This window comes from Tachyglossus aculeatus, chromosome 7 (assembly GCF_015852505.1).
Source record: "Tachyglossus aculeatus isolate mTacAcu1 chromosome 7, mTacAcu1.pri, whole genome shotgun sequence".
Taxonomy (NCBI): domain Eukaryota; kingdom Metazoa; phylum Chordata; class Mammalia; order Monotremata; family Tachyglossidae; genus Tachyglossus; species Tachyglossus aculeatus.
The window spans coordinates 36,587,101-36,609,435 of record NC_052072.1 but is presented as its reverse complement, the minus strand read 5'-3'; the positions used below and the strand labels follow the sequence as shown (position 1 = coordinate 36,609,435).

Below are 22,335 nucleotides of genomic sequence, written 5' to 3'. Positions count from 1 at the left end.
TGACCTCAAGTTTACATTCTAATAAGGATCACACAAAAAGTTTTAAACTCTCATTTCCCTCTAAGAAAAAACAACAACCCAAAACTATGATATGATTCTCCTTTTTTCTACCAAGAAGTAATTTCCGACTGAAGTGTTTGTAGCTAAATTAAAACACCCTTTATTTCAAATCAGAAAATCATTTCTGTCTCTTTCCTGCCTCCAACATCCCAGCTGCAAATTTTCCACACATCAGACTGCCGCTTTTCAGCTCTGTTTTACAGAAAGAAAACTGACCTTCGAGCTACTTCCCCCCCCATCGGATTTGACCCTGACTGAATTGCTTTCAGTGGAGTTGTCAGCCGTTCCACTATCACACTGAAGGGAAACAAATGCTTAAGATACTGCCCTGCTGTTAAGTGGAGTTTGGTGAGTTTTTGAAAAACTTGGACTCATAACTGATGGAATTATAGTAATATCCCCCTGAATTAGACCACCAGCATTCTTATAATGGTTCCCTTTAGGAGGAAACTATGGCATATGCAGTTTAAATCATTTCCTGAAAGACATTTGTTGAATCAGGAGCCAGGCTGGGCACATAACCCACAGCTCCGATCCGTAGGCCTGTGGTTTAGATCAGAGTAGTTATTTGTTTATGACTTCACTTGTCCATTTGTTCATTCATTCAGACTGGCTTAGTGGAAAGAGCCCAGGCTTGGGAGTCAGAGGTCGTGGGTTCTAATCCCGGCTCTGCCACTTGTCAGCTGTGTGACTTTGGGCAAGTCACTTCACTTCTTTGTGCCTCAGTTACCTTATCTGGAAAAGGCGGATTAAGATTGTGAGCCCCACGAGGGACAACCTGATTACCTTGTATCTACCCCAGCGCTTATCCCATCCTCATCATCTCCCTTTTTTTCTAGACTGTGAGCCCACTGTTGGGTAGGGACCGTCTCTATATGTTGCCAACTTGCACTTCCCAAGTGCTTAGTACAGTGCTCTGCACACAGTAAGTGCTCAATAAATACGATTGAATGAATGAATGTTTGGCATATAGTAAGTGCTTAACAAATGCCATCATCATCATCAACACTGGAAGTTCAGAGCAGTGGATTTGGCCCAGAATCGTCCAACCTTCACCATGGTGACTCTGCCTGAACTATGGTCTGAGCAGTGGTAGCCTGAAACTGGGCATGGGAGTTTCCTGATCCTCCCTGGACCTGGCGCCCGGCCTGGGGGACCTGACTGCTGGGCACTGTGGCAGCGGGCTGTGATGGAGACTGGCTGATGGCAACGATTCATTCATTCATTCAATTGTATTTATTGAGCGCTTACTGTGTGCAGAGCACTGTACTAAGCACTTGGGAAGTACAAGTTGGCAGAGAGACGGTCCCTACCTAACAACGGGTTCGCAGTCAAGAAGAGAGCATCGATCAGTCATCTCATCCAGAATCAATCAACCAGTGGTATTTATTGAACACTTTGTGCAGAACATTGTACTAAGTGCTCGGAAGAGTAATTCTTCTTCTTATTATTATTGTTGTAGGTGCTAAGCACTTACTGAGTGCCAGGAACTGTACTAAGCACTGGGGTCAATACCAGCAAATCGGGTTGGACACAGTTCTTGACCCACATGGGGCTCACAGTCTCAATTGCCATTTTACAGATGAGTTAACTGAGGCACAGAGACCTAAAGTGACTTGCCCAAGGTCACCCAGCAGGAGTGTGGTGGAGCTGAGATTAGAACCCAGGACCTCTGACTCCCATGGTTGTGCTCTTTCCAGGCTGGGGAAGAGTTGCTGGTTCAGCTGAGCAGCAGAGTAGTTTATGAGGTAATATGAGTCCTCGTTATTCCATGGGGAGGGCAAAAATCACCTTGCCTCCTCTCCAAGGCACATATAAATGATAAATTCTGCCAAGGGATCCTGTTTTCCTAATGAGTTATGAAGCCAGGTTCCTTTTAAAATACTTCCATGCTCATTTCTGGAGAGGGAATAGACCCTTCTCATTTGAGGGAATTGTAGGCCATTTCCCATAATCACTTACTTCTGTGAGAGGGCAAAACTGAAGAACTAAAGATCTTGTGCAACATGAGAAAGACAAGGCTCTTCTTGTCAAGACAAGGAACTGACCTGATTCCTCAGGAGAGGATCGTGTTTGTGGCAAATACAGACACTTAGTGGTTTGATTACTGTAGACTGCACTGTCCATTAAAATTCTGTCCCCTTCTCTGGATAGAGATTAATGAGTCAAGGTAACGCAAAATGTCACTACACAAATCCATTCCCGTGACAAAAGACACGGAGACAGGAACTTCCCATTTCCTGCCAACTAGGGTCCCTTCTGCCTTACTAATCTTTCTGAGATTGGGCAGTATTCCATGTACCTTATTGCTCCAGATGGGCACTTTTCGGTTCAAAACTTTGCTGTCCATATGAAGGCACGAGAAGCGTTTGAATCCCTGGGTTGACTCGAGGCAATCCCATCTGGGATCGCCCAAGCACTGAGATGGAACCGGGGTAGAACCAGGTTCCTCTAGACTATAGGCCCATTGTGGGCAAAGTATGTGTCTGTTTGTTGTAGTATTGTACACTCCCAAGCACTTAGCTCTACGCTCTGCACACAGTAAGCTCTCAATAAATAGGACTGACTGAATAAATGAATCCTCCGCAGTCCAAAGTTTAGGGAGAAAACAATCTAGTGTAAGCTCCGATGCTCCCCGGACCTCCCCATCCTGCCCCCCAAATAGGATTGCAAAATGGCTTTAGACCCAAAGACACAGCACTCAATCAATCCTAGGTATTTACTGAGAGCTCACTGTGTGCAGAACTTGGAACTTGGGAGAATACAGTAGACTGGGTTGACTTGATCGCTGTCCTCAAAAAGTTTGCCTCTAGTCTTCACTTGTCTGTCTGCATGACGTACAACTGTAATTCATTCATTCATTCAATCGTATTTGAGCGCTTACTGTGTGCAGAGCACTGTACTAAGCGCTTGGGAAGTCCAAGTTGGCAACGTATAGAGACGGTCCCTACCCAACAGCGGGCTCACAGTCTAGAAGGGGGAGACAGACAGCAAAACAAAACATATTAACAAAATAAAATAAATAGAATAAATATGTACAAATAAAATAAATAAATAAATAGAGTAATAAATACATACAAACATATATACAGGGAAGCAGCGTGGCTCAGTGGAAAGAACACGAGCTCTGGAGTCAGAGGTCATGGGTTCAAATCCCCAGCTCCACCACTTGTCAGCTGTGTGACTTTGGGCAAGTCACTTAACTTCTCTGTGCCTCAGTTACCTCATCTGTAAAATGGGGATGAAGACTGGGAGCCCCCTGGGGGACAACCTGATCACCTTGTAACCTCCCCAGTGCTTAGAACAGTGCTTTGCACATAGTAAGTGCTTAATAAATGCCATTATTGTTATTGAGCACATACTGTTTGCAAAGCATTGTACTACGCTTGAGAGAGTACAATACAATAACAAACAGACTCATTCCCTGCCCACAATGAGCTTACAGTCTAGAGGGGGCTAGTTGTGTAGCCCGGGCTCCTACCTTCAAGCATGAGAAGGCTTAGATTTGGATGGTACAGGAGCCATAGTAGATGAGCATCCCACGGAGCCTATGGAAAAGACCCATTTCCGAGAGCAACTTTACCCAGTACTGTAATAGCAGGAAATGAGACACAGGATGATGTCCAGACAGCCTCTGGCAGGTTTTTTTTTAAATGGTATTTTTTAAGTGCTTATTATGTGCACTTTGAAGATACAAGATAATCAGTTTGGACACAGTCCATGTCCCAAACGGGCCTCGCAGTCTCAATCCCCATTTTCCAGATGAGGTAACTGAGGCACAGAGAAGTGAAGAAATTTGCCCAAAGTCACACAGTAGGCAAGTGGCGGAGTCGGGACTTGAATCCATGTCCTTCTGTCTCCCAGGCCCGTGCTCTATCCTCTAGGCCAAGCTGCTGCTGCTATATTTATATTAAAGTGGTGACATTCAATGGTCACCTGCTCCCATCTCCCTTTCCCTCCCAGGATATGGAAGATGTGAGAAGAGGAGGTGAAGGAGGGATAGGAACAGTCTTCCTCAGATTGCCCATCGCTCTCCCAAGGCACATTGCATGGTTCCCCCAAAGCAGGTTTGGATTCAGAGTGTGGCATCGACTTTGCAAAGTCGATCCCCTGGGGCCCCAATTTGGATTCAGAGTCGTGGCATCAACTTTGCAAAGTCGATCCCCCGGGGCCCCAACCCTGGCCATGAAGGATGGTTAGGAACAATCTTCCTCAGATTGCCCATCGCTCTCCCAAGGCACAGTGCATGGTTCCCCCAAAGCAGGTTTGAATTCAGAGTCGTGGCATTGACTTTGCAAAGTCGATTCCCTGGGGCCCCAACCCTGGCCTTGAAGGAGGGATAGGAACAGTCTTCCTCAGATTGCCCATCGCTCTCCCAAGGCACATTGCATGGTTCCCCCAAAGCAGGTTTGGATTCAGAGTCGTGGCATCGACTTTGCAAAGTCGATTCCCCAGGGCCCCAACCCTGGCCGTGAAGGAGGGTTAGGAACAGTCTTCCTCAGATTGCTCATCGCTCTCCCAAGGCACAGTGCATGGTTCCCCCAAAGCAGGTTTGGATTCAGAGTCGTGGTATCGACTTTGCAAAGTCGATCCCCCGGGGCCCCAACCCTGGCCGTGAAGGAGGGTTAGGAACAGTTTTCCTCAGATTGCCCATCGCTGTCCCAAGGCACATTGCATGGTTCCCCCAATGCAGGTTTGGATTCAGAGTCATGACATCAACTTTGCAAAGTTGATCCCCTGGGGCCCCAGTTTGGATTCAGAGTCGTGGCATCGACTTTGCAAAGTCGATCCCCCGGGGCCCCAACCCTGGCCGTGAAGGAGGGTTAGGAACAGTCTTCCTCAGATTGCCCATCACTCTCCCAAGGCACATTGCATGGTTCCCCCAAAGCAGGTTTGGATTCAGAGTGTGGCATCGACTTTGCAAAGTCGATCCCCTGGGGCCCCAGTTTGGATTCAGAGTCGTGGCATCGACTTTGCAAAGTCGATCCCCCGGGGCCCCAACCCTGGCCATGAAGGAGGGATAGGAACAGTCTTCCTCAAATTGCCCATCGCTCTCCCATGGCACAGTGCGTGGTTCCCCCAAAGCAGGTTTGGATTCAGAGTCATGGCATCGACTTTGCAAAGACGAGCCCCTGGGGCCCCAACCCTGGCCGTGAAGGAGGGATAGGAACGGTCTTCCTCAAATTGCCCATCGCTCTCCCAAGGCACATTGCGTGGTTCCCCCAAAGCAGGTTTGGATTCAGAGTCATGGCATCGACTTTGCAAAGTCGATCCCCTGGGGCCCCAACCCTGGCCCAGTCCAGTGAACAGGTGCCAGACCAAGACAGAGACTTTGCCTGCTCTCCACTCTTCCCTCTCTCCTCTTCTTGCCCCTAGGTCCTCCTCACAGTCTCTTCCACCTCATTCTGCTCCAGAGGCCAATGATGGCCCCCTGTGAATTCTGTCCCCAGGGAGAGGCTAGAGACTGTTAGCTTGCCCAGTGCCCATGGGGAGACTGCTTGGGCTCTCCATTATTAGCAGGAACTTTATTAGGTGCCTCGTTGTCCCTGGCTCACAGCACGGAGGAAGGAAGCCGTGTCCCTCAGCTTTGGACCATTGAGAATATGGGGAGAACGTTCTTTCGGACTTCCCTCCACCAGTGAGATATTGGCCATGGTATTGATCATTCATTCATTCAATCGTATTTATTGAATGCTTACTGTGTGCAGAGCAGTGTACTAAGCGCTTGGGAAGTACAAGTTGGCAACATATAGAGACGGTTCCTCCCCAACAACGGGCTCACAGTCTATTTTATTTTGTTAATATGTTTTGTTTTATTCTCTGTCTCCCCCTCCTAGACTGTGAGCCCACTGTTGGGTAGGGACAGTCTCTATATGTTGCCAACTTGTACTTCCCAAGCGCTTAGTACAGTGCTCTGCACACAGTAAGCGCTCAATAAATACGATTGAATGAATGAATGAATGAATGAATGAATAGAAGAGGGGATCACATCAGAAAGGAGGGATTCATTCATTCCTATTTATTGAGCTCTTACTGTGGGCAGAGCACTGTACTAAGTGCTTGGGAAACAACATTGTAACAGTAAACAGACACATTCCCTGACCACAGCGAGTTTACAGTCTGGCATCTGGCAACAAACACCCTGTCTGTTCTTGAAGCAGACAAACCTAGTCTGATAAGCCTTGATCTTTCCAGCCTTACAACCTCATCCAAGTTAGGATACTCTGCCAGAGTCTGAGTCTGGGGCTTTGTGAGCCCATTTTTTGGGTGGGGATTGTCTCTATTTGTTGCCCAATTGTACTTTCCAAGCGCTTAGTACAGTGCTCTGCACACAGTAAGTGCTCAATAAATACGATTGAATGAATGAATGAATTGGGCTGTGTAGATGTCTGCAAACCAATTTTTCTGTTCTGCCAGTGTTTACGGACCAGAAACTGAAGTCCAAGACTTGGCAACCTGGAAATGTTGAAACTTCTCATCAAGATCAAGAACTAAGCTTGTAACCACAGCCTAATAATTAAATGAGAATGTGAGATAAGGAGTTAAAAATCCAGCTATAAGCTCGTTGTGGGCAGGGAACATATCTACCTACTGTGTTATAGTCTATTCTCCCCAGCGCTTAATACAGTGCTCTGCACACAGTAAGCATTCAATAAATATGATTGTTTGATCCTTTATTTCCTCTTCACTAAGCAGAATTCATTCATTCATTCAATCGTATTTATGGAGAGCTTACTGTGTGTAAAGCACTTCTACTAAGTGCTTGGGAAAATTCAACATCATTTCATGTGGGCAAGTCTGCTCGAGGAAACAGGGGTCCACAGTTGTGATGTTAGCTTTGAAGCCAGGTTCCCCGTCCTGTTTTCTGACTGAGTTGAGCTGTCAACAGTGTACAGACGTCATCTTGAGGTGCTGGAAAAAAATCCCGTAAAAATTGTCCCTCTAGACTATAAGCTCATTGTGCGTAGGGTACGTGTCTACTAACTCTGTTGTATTGTACCCTCCCAAGTGCTTAGTACAGTGCTCTGCCCCCAGTAAATACGATTGATTGATTGATTGATTGATTGTGAGAGAACCTTTTAGTCTATTGATGATGATGATGGCATTTATTAAGCGCTTACTATGTGCAAAGCACTGTTCTAAGCGCTGGGGGGGATACAAGGTGATTAAGTTGTCCCAGGTGGGGCTCACAGTCTTAATCCCCATGTTACAGATGAGGTAACTGAGGCTCAGAGAAGTTAAGTGACTTGTCCACGGTCACACAACAGACATGTGGCAGAACCGGGATTCAAACCCATGACCCCTGACTCCAAAGCCCGTGTTATTTCCACTGAGCCACGCTGCTTCTCTATTGGTAGGGCAGACCTTGGTGAAGCCAAGATTTTAAAGTCCTACCAATCGTAGCTTCGCTTGGTGAGAATATTTGAGCCCAGGCTCGCAATCAAGCCCAAATGATGGGGGCAAAGTTTCTTGGGAGGTCTTGGCCAAGAATCACTCTCCATGGAAAATTAAAGTAAAGAAGGAAGGCCTCCCCCGTCACAGGGAGATGGAGATTGTAAGCATTTCGTCAGCACGGATTAAACCTTCTATTTCTGTTATACATTCCCCAGGGCTTAATACGGTGCTGTGTGGTCAGCAGGCAATCATTAAAATTGTTGATGTTGAGGAGGAGGAAGAAGTAATGATTGTGATATTTGTTAAGTGTTTACTGTGTGGTAGACACTGTACTGAGCTCTGAGGTGGATACAAGCAAATTGGGTGGAGAAGAGAGCAAGAGAAGTAGCAAATGAAAAACCCGGAACCATATTTCTTCGTGGAAATATGCGCCCCAGTTGTAGCAAACTTTACCACTCTTGAAGAGGGCTTATCAAGTTATATCACATATTCTAAGATTTAGACAGTCCTTATGGGAAGAAAGATGATTCTAGCTTGCATGAGATGGTTAATGATGAGAAATGGAGGTCTAATCCTCTAAAGTCCCTTTGTCCACAGGGCAAACTAAATTGCCAGCTAGCCAAAAAATGTTATAGACTGTAAACTCCTTGTGAACAGGGATTGTGTCAACCAAATCTGTGGCTCTGTGCTCTCCCAGATGCTTAGTTCAGTGCTTTGCACACAGTAAGCACTCAATAAATTCCACTGACTGATGCATCATCTAGATATACAATAAAGTGATCAGCTGTCCCATAATGGATGGGTCAGTGACATTTCTCCTCTCTTTCAGCGGTGGCAAGCTGAACTGCTGCTGCAATTTCCACTATAACTGACTGGATCCTTCTGGGCTGAGGAGGGAAATTTCCAAGGTAGAAACTGCTGTCAGTGGCCCAGAAGGACTAGTTCTGGCCCACTTAGCTATTCAGCTGCTGCTGTTCCTGCTACTGCTCCCTGGGCAGGATGCCCACCACTGACCCCTCAGCCCTTGGCAGGGATTCTAGGGCTGGAGGGATGATGGAAGGTTGTGGTGGGGCCAGCTGCAGCTCAGTGGTGATAAGGAAGTTTAGCACCCCATTGCCCTGTTCCTATCTCTTCCATGCATCCCCTAACATTTTTTCCCTCTCTTCTTCTTTCCCCTGATTCCTTTTTCCCATCTTTTTTTTCCTTTCCTCCTCAGCCATATCCCATTTCCTATTTCCCTTTCCTTTTTCTCCTCTCCTCTCCTCTCCTCTCCCCTCCCCTCCCCTCCCCTCCCCTCCCCTCCTCTCCTCTCCTCTCCTCTCCTCTCCTCTCTCCTCTCTCCTCTCTCCTCTCTCCTCTCCTCTCCTCTCCTCTCCTCTCCTCTCCTCTCCTCTCCTCTTCTCCCCTCCCCTCCCCTGCTTTCCCTTCCCTTCCCTTCCCTTCCCTTCCCTTCCCTTCCCTTCCCTTCCCTTCCCTTCCCTTCCCTTCCCTTCCCTTCCCCTTCCCCTTCCCCTTCCCCTTCCCCTTCCCCTTCCTCTTCCCCTTCCCCCCCCTCCTCTTCCGTCCCCTCCCCACCTCTCCTCTCTTTCTCTCTCCTCTTCTCTCCACCCCCCCCCCCCCCAACAACCTTCTTTCCCTCCCTACTCCACATTCCCTTCAGGGCCCAATGTAAGATGCCCAGAAAGAGTCAGGGGAAAGAAGAGAGAGAGAAAGGGGAGATTGAAGGAGATGGGGGAGATCAGAAGGAGACAAGGGAAGACGACGGGAGAAGCAGAGGGAAAGCATAAAGGGATTCAGGGATATGGATGGTGGAGATCACAGCTTTCAGGGAAAGAAACACAAGCCCTAGAAGGACATAGAGATAAAATGCAGGAAACACCCACACACATGTATATTTACCCAGAAACACACATGTAATAATAATGATGACATTTATTAAGCGCTTACTATGTGCAAAGCACTGTTCTAAGTGCTGAGGAGGTTACAAGGTGATCAGGTTTTCCCACGGGGGGCTCACAGTCTTCATCCCCATTTTACAGATGAGGGAACTGAGGCACAGAGAAGTTAAGTGACTTGCCCAAAGTCACACAGCTGGCAATTGGCAGAGCCAGGATTTAAAGGGTCCAGGGTCCCCCTCGCCTTACCTCCTTCCCCTCCCCACAGCACCTGTATATATCTATATATGTTTGTACATATTTATTACTCTATTTATTTTACTTGTACATATTGATTCTATTTATTTTATTTGGTTTATATGTTTTGTTTTGTTGTCTGTCTTCCCCTTCTAGACTGTGAGCCCGCTGTTGGGTAGGGACCGTCTCTATATGTTGCCAACTTGTACTTCCCAAGCGCTTAGTACAGTGCTTTGCACACAGTAAGCGCTCAATAAATATGATTGAATGAGTGAATGAATGAACGAACCCATGACTTCTGACTCCAAAGTCCGGGTTCTTTCCACTGAGCCATGCTGCTTCTCCATTGCTTCCTCAGTTTATCAGTTTACTGGTGGCAAGGGAGAGGGCAGCAACAACCCCCACTGGTGCGGTAAAATGGGGCAAGAGCTAACCCCATTTCCCCAGGGGTCGAGGCTAGGGCTGGGATGATAGTAGTGATGGCAGCAGTCGAGGAGAAGGAGGGGTGGGTTATATCTGTCTCCCTGTAGAATGTAAGCTTCCTGTGGGTGGGGAAAGGGTCCCTTTGTCATACTCCCAGAGTGCCTAATGCAAAACTTCACTTCAGGGGGGTGCTCAGTGAATTCTACTGCCAAGGCTATTATTTGGCATCCTCACTGTTCTCCATTTGTGTGAGCTATTCTATCTTGCCCTTCCCCATTAGATCATAAACTAGACTGTGAGCCCACTGTTGGGCAGGGACCGTCTCCATATGTTGCCAACTTGTACTTCCCAAGCGCTTAGTACAGTGCTCTGCACACAGTAAGTGCTCAATAAATACAGTTGATTGATAAACCCCTTGTGGACAGGGAGTTTTACTATACTTTCCCAAGTGCTTTGTTCAGTGGGTTGCACTCAGTAAATAGCATTACTACGACTACTACTACTTCCCAAGCGCTTAGTACAGTGCTCTGCACACAGTAAGTGCTCAATAAATACGATTGATTGATTGATTGATTGATTGACTACTACTAGTATCAGCTATCTTGTTCCACATGTGTTTATGCTGCTCATTATGAATTTGTGTTTGTTTGCCCTATCATTTATATGTTTACTCCTATTTTTACCAATTATGTCCTCGGGAATGTTTGTCCACTTTGAGAGCTCACCTCCTCCAAGTGGCCTTCCCAGATTGAGCTCCCTTTTTCCTCTCCTCCTCCCCATCCCCCCGCCTTACCTCCTTCCCCTCCCCACAGCACCTGTATATATGTTTGTACAGATTTATTACTCTATTTTACTTGTACATATTTAATATTCTATTTTGTTAATGATGTGCCTCTGGCTTTAATTCTATTTGTTCTGTCGACTTGATACCTGTCTACACGTTTTGTTTTGTTGTCTGTCTCCCCCTTCTAGACTGTGAGCCCTTTTTTGGGTAGGGACCGTCTCTATATGTTGCCAACTTGTACTTCCCAAGCGCTTAGTACAGTGCTCTGCACACAGTAAGCGCTCAATAAATACAATTGAATGAATGAATGAACGAATTTGCCACTGCTTCTACTGTTTGGGGCTCACCTTTGGGAAGCTGGGCTGCAGGACATATTTATTACTCTATTTATTTTTTATTTTTTTTACTTGTTCATATCTATTCTATTTATTTTATTTTGTTAGTATGTTTGGTTTTGTTCTCTGTCTCCCCCTTTTAGACTGTGAGCCCACTGTTGGGTAGGGACTGTCTCTATATGTTGCCAACTTGTACTTCCCAAGCACTTCGTACAGTGCTCTGCACACAGTAAGCGCTCAATAAATACGATTGATTGATTGATTGATTGATTCTTTTAGGGTGTTGGAGGAGTTGGGGGAGACACAGGCCTTCCCAAGCCTTAGACCCTGCCCCCAGCTGATCACCACCAGGGCCGGATCTGAGCCGTTCAAGACATCTGGGGACGCAGGCCCTGGTGGGGAGACCCTTTCGATCACAACTTTTCCTGTTGTACATATAAACGTGGAAATGTGGAGATGATCACATCTCTGTACCAAGTTGTGAAGTTGTGGTTCAAATCCCAGCTCCGCCAATTGCCAGCTGTGTGACTTTGGGCAAGTCACTTAACTTCTCTGGGCCTCAGTTCCCTCATCTGTCAAATGGGGATGAAGACTGTGAGCCCCCCGTGGGACAACCTGATCACCTTGTAACCTCCTCAGCGCTTAGAACAGGGCTTTGCACATAGTAAGCGCTTAATAAATGCCATTATTATTATTATTATTATTGTGAGACCAGCTAGTCGTAAGCTTATCAGGTTATCGGAGGGGAGAACCATCATTAGGACAGTTTCTAAGGATTCATCACTTTCTCCTGCAGAAGCCCTTTTGGATTACCGTTAGCCTACCTCTTGGACTTTCTCGGGGGCAAGTTAGATTGAGTAACAGGCGTCGGTGACTAACCGGAAACCCCAGAGCAAGCCGAGGGCAAGCCCCGGTAATAGCCCCCTTCAGATCCGACTCCCAGCCTCTTGTTTAGTCTACTGAGGCACAGACCAGCACTGTCTTTGTTTAGTCACAGGAGTTGCTAATGTGGCTTCTGAGATGTGATCACAGAGCCTCTCGGGAAACTGAGGGAAGATGACTTGTTCTCAGGAAATAAGAGTTTTTAGAGCAGCGGAGAAGGTCGCGTTCCCCAGATGATGAGAAAAAAGAAGGCAGATGGACGGCGTGTCAGCAAACCAGTCTACGGAAGCCATTTTATATGGACGACATGGAGCCATGCTTCTATTAAATGTCATTGTTATTATTATTATTATTCCTGGTCGGGATCACCCTACCACATTTTCCGGGGAATTTGCATACTATAGATCACTTTCCTTCAATTTTCTATTTGAGGGAAAAGCGGGGCTTTTTTTGGTCTGAAAGATGCGAATAATTGAAATCTGAGTCTACATTTGAGGCAGAATGATCCCAAACCAATGGTTTCTTCTGGGTTGAGGACAGCTAGGGGAATAAAGGCCACAGAGTGTGTCAAGCAGGTCATGGCTTGCATGGCTGCAGCCCAATCCGCTATGTCCCGGCAGCCATTGGGGGGGCCATACTGCAAACTTCAGTATCCCAAACATCACCACCACCACCATTGGTATTTATTGAGCACTTACTATGTGCAGAGCACTGTACTAAGTGCTTGGGAGACTACAGTACAGCTGAGTTAGTTGACACATTCCCCACCCACAATTGACTGACAGTCTAAAGGTGGAGGCAGACGATAAAATAAATTACAGAAAGGGGATGTGGCAGAAAGTAAGGATATGAACTAGGTGCTATGGGACAGAGATGGGATGACTATCAAGTACTTTAGGGTTTCGTATTCAAGTGCATAGGCAATGCAGAAGGGAGGGTGAATAAGGGAAATGAGAGCTTAATTGATGAAGGCCTCTTAGAGAAGATATTTAAGAAGGCTTTGAAGGTTGGTGATGATCCCCACCCCAAGTGCTTAGTACAGTGCTCTGCACACTGTACGCGCTCAGTAAATACAAGGTTTCTGAGCTCATTTTCCCCAGTGAACCAGGGTGAGAGGACAAGGCAGAGGGAAGCCTATATGCAGGGTGCAGTGAACCATGTGGTGAGTAGTAATAGTAGTACCCCTACTGGTACTTCTCTTACTACTACTGCTGCTAATAATGAAAATAATAATAATAATGATGGTATTTGTTAAGCGCTTACTATGTGTCAGGCACTGTTCTAAGTGCTGGGGTAGATACAAGCTAATCAAGTTGGACACAGTCCCTGTCCCACATGGGGTTGGTAGTCTTAATCCCCATTTTGCAGTTGAGGAGACTGAGGGACAGAGAGGTTAAGTGACTTGTCTAAGGTCGCACAGCAGACAAGTGGCAGAGAAGGGATTGGAGCCCAGGTGCTTTTTGATTCCCAGGCAAGGGCTCTTTCCACCAGGCCATGCTGCTTCTCTATTTCTTCTTCTTCCTCTTCCTCTTCTTCTTTTTCTTCTTCTTCTTCTTCTTCTTCTTCTTCTTCTTCTTCTTCTTCTTCTTCTTTCTTCTTTCTTCTTTCTTCTTTCTTCTTCTTCTTCTTATTCTTCTTCTTCTCTTCTCTTCTTCTCTTCTTTTTCTTCTTTTTCTTCTTCTTTTCTTCTTTTCTTCTTTTCTTCTTTCTTCTCCTTCTCCTTCTCCTTCTCCTCCTTCTCCTTCTCCTCCTCCTCCTTCTTCCTCTTCTCTTTCTCCTCCTCCTTCTCCTCCTCCTCCTCCTCCTTCCTTCTCCCTTCTTCCTTCTTGCTTCTTCTTTCTTCTTCTTCTTCCTACTACTAGCATTTACTGCTCTCACTTTACATGGTGCACTGCTTTAGGCACTTGGGAAGTTCAGGATAACCAAGTGACACATTCCTTGGCCACAAGGAGCTTACATTCTAGTGGGTGGGTGTAGTTCAAAATAGGCTGTTAATATGCAATGGTCCAGGCCCAGAAAGCCCAGCTTTTAGGACACTGATCAAATCAGTGATCAAATCAATCAATCAACCATATTCATTGATCACCTGCTTTGTACAAAGCACTGTACTGAGAGCTTGGGAGAGTACAAAATAACAAAGTTGGTAGGTTCTCTGCTACAGTGAGCTTATGGTCTTGCGGGGAAGACAGACATTAATGTGAATACATAAATTATGGATATGTACCTAAGTGTTGGGCTGAGAGAGGGAAGAATAAAAGGTAAAAATCCAAGTAAAAGAGAGCAGCAGACAGTGGGAGAAAAGGAAATGAGGGCTTAGTTAGGGAAGTCCTATTGGAGACGTGCTTTCAATAAGACTTTGAAGGTGGGGAGAGTGGTAGTCTATCTTATATGAAGAGGAGGGGCATTTCCTGACAGAGACAGGATGAGATCAAGGTACAGTGAGTAGGTTGGCATTAGAGGAGAGAAGTTTGTGGTCTGGGTTGTAGTACTAAATCCGGTAAGGGTCAAGGTGATTGAGTGTTTTAAGGCCAATGGCAAGGAGATTCTGTGTGATGCAGAGGTGGATGGGCAACCACTGAGGAGTGGGAAGATGTGGACTTGGTGGTTTTGTAGAAAAATGATCTGGGCAGCAGAGTGAAGTATGAACTGGAGTGGGGAAAGACAGAAAGCAAGAAGGTCAGCAAGGAGGCTGACGCAGTAATCGAGGCAGGATAGGATAAGTGCTCGGATTAATGCGATAACAGTTCGGATGGCGAGGAAAGGGTGGATTTTAGTGATGTTGTGAAGATAGAACTGACAAGATTTGGTGACAGACTGAATATGTGGGTTGGATGAGAGAGATTAGTCGAGGATAACCCCAAGTTTATGGTGATCATAAAGAGGAGGAGGTGGATGATGAAGAGCATAGAATGTCTTTCTGAGGATGATCGATTGGCCTGTCCCGACACTCCCTCAAAGCCATGGAAGCACGAGGGATTTTCAAGTTGTCTCAGAAGTTCCTAAAGCTTCCAGTCAGGAATAGAGGAAGTCTCGAGTTTGTCCTGGTGGACTCCACTGACACCTTCCCACTCCAGATGTGAGTGGTTCTTGTTGGGTGGAGAAGGGTGTTAAGAGGCTGGGGTAGGGAGAGGCAGGGAGCTGTGCCACAATTCCCACCCTGAATGCCTGTACTACCCTCCTCTCATCCCCATCTCTCAGAGCATAGGGAGTCAGTGGGAGGGAATTGGGGAAGAAGGGGAAAAGGAGCCGGGGAAGAAAAAGGAGACAGGGAGAGAGGCAGTCATGTGCTTGCATAGGAGATTCATAGTTGCAGGAGCTCTGGGAGGGATAGACAATATCTTAAAGAAGTGGGAAAAATGTGATTTTTCGATCACAGTAGCATTGGGTGCTACTCATTCAATTGCACTTTCCCCTCCTTTCTCTGAGTGACTTGCATTTCCACCTGAACACCTGGCATGATTCCACGAGCAGGCTAGAATTCTGAATTCTGCAGCCTCTTTCTCTGCGCAGCTGTTGAGTTAGTGGGTGGAACCGAAGTGCTTTTGAGTTCATTCCAATGCAACAGACCTCTGCTGTAAACTTTCCCTTTGGGACACGTGACACCGGATTTCTGGTCTATATATTCCTACTGCAGCAGCCAGAACTTTTCAGAACTCCAGGCACTTGGTGGAGGAACTGTCTCCTGGGTTTTGAATTAGTCGGATGTAAGATTTCAGACAGATTTGTCATTCTCTCACGTAAGTTAGTAATGGTGATTTGTGTTTAGAAATGTTTGAGGAAAGAAAACTTTGAAAACTGCTCATAGTTTTCCTTTCCGTTTTTTCAAAGGCTAATGAAACATTGTTATACAGAGCAGATTAGTTTTCAAGTCTCCAAGGGAACTCTGCAAGCATGACTCTTCGCATACAGTGAGGATTTGCTAAACTGTTTAAAAAATGCAATTTACTGAACGAGGCAAAAACTCTCCCGCCCTTTGTAATCTTTCATTTGGGGCTGCGAAAGTTTTTCTTATCACTTAGTACGGTGGTCGGCATTTAGTAAACACTAGGATTATTCTTCTCTAACTGGGGTGATTTCTTTTCCAGGCGAGAACTTAGAAGGTGGAGATGAATACGACCAACAGCACCCAGAGCATCCCAGCCCAGCCCAGCCAGCAGAGCTCGGGCAGTGGCAATGAATACTTTTACATCCTGATCGTCATGTCCTTCTACGGGATCTTCCTCATCGGGATCATGCTGGGTTACGTGAAATCCAAGAGGAAGGAGCCGAAATCCAGCTTGCTGCTGCTGTACCAGGATGAAGAGAGGCTCTGGGGGGAGGCCATGAAGCCCCTGCCGGTGGTGTCGGGACGGAGGGCGGCCCAGGTGCCCATGATGCTGAGCATGCTGCAGGACAGCATGGCGCCCGCCTGGTCCTGTGCCATCTGCCTCATGGAAGGGGGCAGCGTCAGCTCCGAGTCGTCGTCCCCGGACGTTCACTTGACCATCCAAGAGGAGGTCCCAGATGACGAGACGGGGGAGACCTCGGAGACGCCCCTCAACGAAAGCAGCGAGGGGTCTTCGGACAACATCCACCACGCCTCCTAGCACCTCTGGGCTCCCCCTCCCCGCGACTGAGTGAGTGGAAGGAGTTGTTCGATCTAGCGGGTGCGACTTTTCCGCTGCGGCTGGTCCCCCGAGTCCCAGGGTCCAGGCGAGCAGCCCAAGCTGGCCAGATCAAGAAGTTAACGCCGGGCTGGCGACTGGACTTGACTCTCCAAATCCCAAATGATTTTCAGTTTGTATATTTCAGTCAGTGTCAAGCTGTTACTATGCATGCTCTGAACAAAGCAGATTGTTGGGGGGTGGGGGGTTCTTCCTCACTGAAGCCTGCAATTACTGTTATATTTGGGGGGCTGTGATCTGCTAAGGCGTTTTCTTAAATGGCATAATGCCGCTGCGTAACTGCCAACATCCGCATGGCTTAGAGGTCTTCAAACTGATCGGGATAAGTTGCGGAAAGTCACTGTGGTGTGAGGGACTAGTTTTGATTATCTTATTCTCATTCATTCAATCGTATTTATTGAGCGCTTACTTGTGCAGAGCACTGTGGTAAGCGCTTGGGAAGCACAAATCGGCATTCTCCTGAAAGTACTTCTGGATTTGTGTTAAATCAGCTCACCGACAAGCGGTAGGGGCTTTATGTACTATTTCTTTCCTCTGGCAAAGGATGTTTGATTGGAGAAAGGCGGAGCACCAAAGGATCATTTAAAACCTCTCAAATCCTGTTGAGTACATCCTAAAGATTCTGTCATTTCAGTCTCCTCTTGCCATACCCCTTAAATATGGGATCCATGATCTTTGGGGATCAGAACTGACCCTATAAATTTAGATAAGTGATTTTCAATTTCACTCCAGCCCGCTCTACTCCTTGAAGTAGCCATTTCCTGCCAGAAGAAACTTTTTTTTTAAAGATACCATGGGATTATCTATTGCTGAACTTTTCAGATCAGCTTTCAGACGGTGGTAGTAGATATGCGATCACTTAGGGATTCTAACTGTCGAAGCTTATCATATACCCGGGGAGACCCTTCATTAGTCCCTAGACTCCTTGTCTCTTCCTTGAGATTCTCCCGTTCATTTACAGCGCTGCAGAGCATGTGATTCTCAATGTCTAAGTGGAAGTTAAGGGATATGTCTCTCCCAGAAGCATGGGGAGAGGAGGATGTATACAAGATTTGAAGACTCTGCCATGTATGTTGTAGAGCCTTGGCTGAGAGGTGTCTTTAAGAGATGACTCTATTGCTACCAGTTATTAATTGCCATGAGCAGAAAGGTGGTTTGCAATCAGGAGTGAATGCTTCCAGGATATATATATATATATATATATATATATATATATATATATATGATAGCATTTATTAAGCACTTACTATGTGCAAAGCACTGTTCTAAGCACTAGGGGAGATACAAGGTGATCAGGTTGTCCCACGGGGAGCACACAGTCTTCATCCCCATTTTACAGATGAGGGAACTGAGGCATAGAGAAGTGAAGCGACTTGCCCAAAGTCACACAGCTGACAAGAGGCGGAGCAGGGATTTGAACCCATGACCTCTGACTCCAAAGCCCGGACTCTTTCTACTGAGCCACGCTGTATCTTTGGGTAACTCACTGCATTTCCCCCTGCTCTCACTAGACAGTGGTTGCCTCTCTACCTGGAGGATGGATTTGGTGCAAGCTAAGCTCAGCCGCACGGGGTTTAGATGGACGTGTGCAGCGTGTCGTGACCGTGAGTGATTTTGTTTTATATTTGCTAAGGGCTTAGTATATGCCAGGCACTGTACTAATCACTGGGGTAGATACGGGCTAATCGGGTTGGACACAGTCCGTGTCCCAAAGGGCGCTCACGGTCTTAATCCCCATTTTACAGATGAGGTAACTGTGATGCAGAGAAGTGAAGTGACTTGTCCAAGATCACACAGCGGGCAAGTGAAGGAGTCTGATGTAGAACTCAGGTCTTTCTGACTCCCAGTGAATGGGCCACTGGGAACCAAGGAGGTTAAAGCGATGTTGACCTCAGGGCTTCCTATGGGTCTCCACAGATTTCTGGCTAAAATAGCTCTGTCGATGATCCTTTTGGGGTTTAAAGCTAAAGAGGAAAGAAAGGGGGCAGGGAAGGAGAGAGAATGAAACAAGTCAACGGGAAGAAATTGAGTGAAACCAAGAATCCCTCCTTACAGTTCCTGTGCTTACCTTGAAAGGGTTAACAGTATAGGAATTGCGGTGTATGGAAGTGTCTCTGCATTATCAGGGAGATAAGAGGAAATCTGCGTTTGGGGAAAAAAATGCTCTCTTGTTCACTAAGAATGCGTAGGGTTGATTTACTCCAGTGGTCAGGGGGATGGTTTAAGTTTGAAAGAGGCCAAGTTAAGCTTGGCCTCTTGCCTGGAATCACTTGAATTCTGTAATTTTACTGAGACAGACTTGTGTGTTGTCACATTTTCCATTGCTTTCATCCCTGAAGTTGTGTGCAAAGCTATCTGTACTTGTAAAAAAAAAAAAGAGGTGTACATACTTTATACCGTATTGAGTTGTATAGAATTTTCTTCTGTATTTAAAGCTTTTGGTTTGAACTTTTCACAAGTTTTATTTAAATAAACACATTTTCCCATGTCCTTTTGTTCAGTCCAATTTCTGGGGCATAGAAACACAGGCAAGTTCTCAGGGGGGCTTCATACTACTTTGTTCTCCCTCCTACTTACTCTGTGAGCCTCATGTAGGACTTGATTATCCTATATCTAACCCAGTGTTTAGTTTTATCCGGTGCTTGGCATATAGTAAGCGCTTAACAAATACCACAAATATTTTGCTCTGGCTCCAAGCTCAGCCCCACTCTCACCAAACAGTAGCATGGTCTAGTAGAGAAGCAGCCGGGCTTGGGAGTCAGAGGACCCTGGTTCGAATCCCAGCTCCACCACGTGTCTGCTGTGTGACCTTGGGTGAGTCACTTAACTTTTTTGGGCCTCAGTTTTCTCACTGGTAAAATAGGCATTCATTGCCTGCCCTTCCTGCCACTTGGGTTGTGTCTGACCTGTCCATACTGAATCCCCACCAGTAATAACTGTGGTATTTGTTAAGTGCTTACTATGTGGCAAGCACTATACTAAGCGTTGGGGCAATACAATAATAATGATGGCCTTTGTTAAGCACTTACTATGTGCCAAGCACTGTTCTAAGCACTGGAGGGGATACAAAGTAATCAGGTCGTCCCACATGGAGCTCACAATCTTAATCCCCATTTTACAGATGAGATAACTGAGGCCCAGAGAAGTTAAGTGATTTGCTCAAAGTCACACAGCTGGCAAATGGCAGAGCTGGGATTAGAATAATAATAATAATAATGGTGGCATTTGTTAAGCGCTTACTATGTGCAAAGCACTGCTCTAAGCGCTGGGGGGGATACAAGGTGATCAGGTTGTCCCACTTGGGGCTCACAGTCAATCCTCATTTTACGGATGGGGTAACTGAGGCACAGAGAAGTTAAGTGACTTGCCCAAGGTCACACAGCAGACATGTGGTGGAGCCGGGATTAGAACCCATGACCTCTGACTCCCAAGCCCGTGCTCTTTCCACTGAGCCACGCTGCTTCTCTTAGAAGATGCATGGGGTAGATGCATGCTAATCAGATCGGGCCCAGCCCCTGGCCCACATGGAGCTCACAGTCTAAAAGGAAGGAGAACAGGTATTTAATCTCCATTTTACGGGTGAGGAAACTGAAGCACAGAGAAGTTAAGCGACTTACCCAAGGTGACTCAGCAGGCAAACAGGAATTAGAACCCAGGTCCTCTGGCTCCCCATGGTCTTTCCGCTAGGCCACGCTGTAGAAGACTGCTTTTTCTGCTGTGTGATTTGTGTTGTTCTAGGTGGGAAACTAAGCTGCTCAAGGTCTTTCATCAGTTTTTCTGGTTTTAATTTAGTAGCTCCAGAGAATTTGGATTGGAGTTTTCATAAAGATGGCACTTGCCTCTAAGCCATTGCTTATAGCATGGCTCATTTAAATTTTTAGATGTCCAAACACCATCCCTTCTTTACTGCTGTGGTCAGAGGAATATGGGCTAATGGAGATAAGAGGGCTGCAAATTTCTCCACTGCATATTTAAATACGATATAGGTCTGGGGTTTTATTTGTTCCCAAACCAAGGCAAAGATTTGGACACTTCAGGGCACTTTACACATATGCGCACTCATCTATCCAGTTGGATTGGCTGGTTTTTGTCTGCTGAACTCACAGTCTGAGGTGTTATCCATTAATTCTATGCAATCAATGTCCACTTTTAAATAATGATAGCATCAACACTTAGGACATCCTTTAAGTCATGGGGAGATTTAGTCTTCCCTGATTGCGTCCGTAATCGAGATGGAAGAAAACACTCCTCAACTCTGTTATTTGGCCTTTTCATACCTTTTATAAAAAATATTTATTTCTTTTAGTGTTTCCATTTGGACTGAAAAAAACAAAACCTGCCCATATAAAAAGTGACTTGGAAACCGTACAGATGATCAGAGTTTCTTCAAAGATACCCAAGGGGATGGAAAGCTATCAAGGAACTACTGTTCTAATTTAAGAAGAGAGCATCATTTTAAAGATCATCGAAGAACTGAGGTAGATTGGTCTCTCAGCTTATGTATGGTGACCGTGCTCCACCACTGATGTTGCGGGGCTTGAAAGTCACCTGATGAAATTGCTCAAAAAGCTGGATGGGATTCCTTTATAGCCAGGGGCCTCTCCATCCAGTAGAAGGGCTGGCAATTTCACTGCTTTGGGAATTTGCTTGGAGGTGAAGCTTGATGCCACTTGGCACCTCCCTCTCTCTGCCAACCTCCCAAAGGACGTGCCGGTCTTTTGGATTTGACAGAGTTCCCTAACTGGTAGGATAACGGTTATCGATTTAAGGAAGACTTCAATTTCTTGCTGGATCCCAAAGGAAAAAAGGTCACTGCAAACCATAACCGTGCCAGAAATATGGAACACGGATTGTTGCTTTAATAGTGTGTTTGTTTTCTTTGTTCAAAAAGCCACTTCCCAGCATGACTGAAGACCCAGGGGGCCAATTTGGTTTGGAAGTCCTCATGCATGTGAAAAACCGAAGAGGAACTTGGACTTTTTGCACCTTAGGTATTAAAACCATATTTTACATGGTAAGGATGAGGTAGATGGTGTGAGATGCTGGACCTGGGCAGTTCTTCTTAGGCTTTTGTACGTCCACATCCAGCGGTGATGCTGCAGAGAAAAGATGTCCTCCCCGGGGAGAATCACGGGACCAGTGTTACCCGGAAACACTGAACTTGAGCCAAGGAGTCAGAATTCTTGGCTCCAGGCCTCAGTTGGAAACGGTCTACCCTAGCTCAACGCTGAGCTGCTTACCAGAGGCCTTTGGGTAAGACATGTCTATCCGGAGTGCAGCTAAATTGGATCATTTATCATGCTCCAAAATGCTGCTCTGGCCTTATATTCTGAGGAACACCCAAGCACATTTAATATAAAATGTAAATCCTGTTCCAGGATTTTATTAGGCAGGTGTTCGTTCGATTCAGCAAAGGATTTGTCTACACTGTGGTTTGGATTACTCGGCTGGGGACAGTGTCAGGGGTTGTGATAATAATAATAATAATGATGGCGTTTACTAAGCGCTTACTGTGTGCAAAGCACTGTTCTAAGCGCTGGGGAGGTTACAAGGTGATCAGGTTGTCCCACGGGAGGGCTCACAGTCTTCATCCCCGTCTTACAGATGAGGTTACTGAGGCACAGAGAAATGAAGTGTGTGAGCCCCTTTTAGACTGTGAG

The 22,335-nt window shown here is 46.2% G+C and overlaps 1 protein-coding gene across 2 annotated transcripts; it reads left to right on the top strand.

The window, feature by feature from the left end:
* The first annotated feature begins 339 nt into the window (after positions 1-339).
* KCNE4 (potassium voltage-gated channel subfamily E regulatory subunit 4) lies at positions 340-17,851 on the top strand. 2 transcript variants are annotated; one of them, XM_038749534.1, is made up of 2 exons: positions 340-408; positions 16,097-17,851. In XM_038749534.1, the coding sequence occupies exon 2, from the start codon at positions 16,118-16,120 to the stop codon at positions 16,595-16,597; it is 480 nt and encodes a 159-aa protein (XP_038605462.1). In that variant the 5' UTR covers positions 340-408; positions 16,097-16,117; the 3' UTR covers positions 16,598-17,851. The 2 variants fall into 2 exon arrangements, with proteins under 2 accessions (XP_038605462.1, XP_038605461.1); XM_038749533.1 differs by lacking the exon at positions 340-408 and adding an exon at positions 15,695-15,748.
* Positions 17,852-22,335: the final 4,484 nt, after the last annotated feature.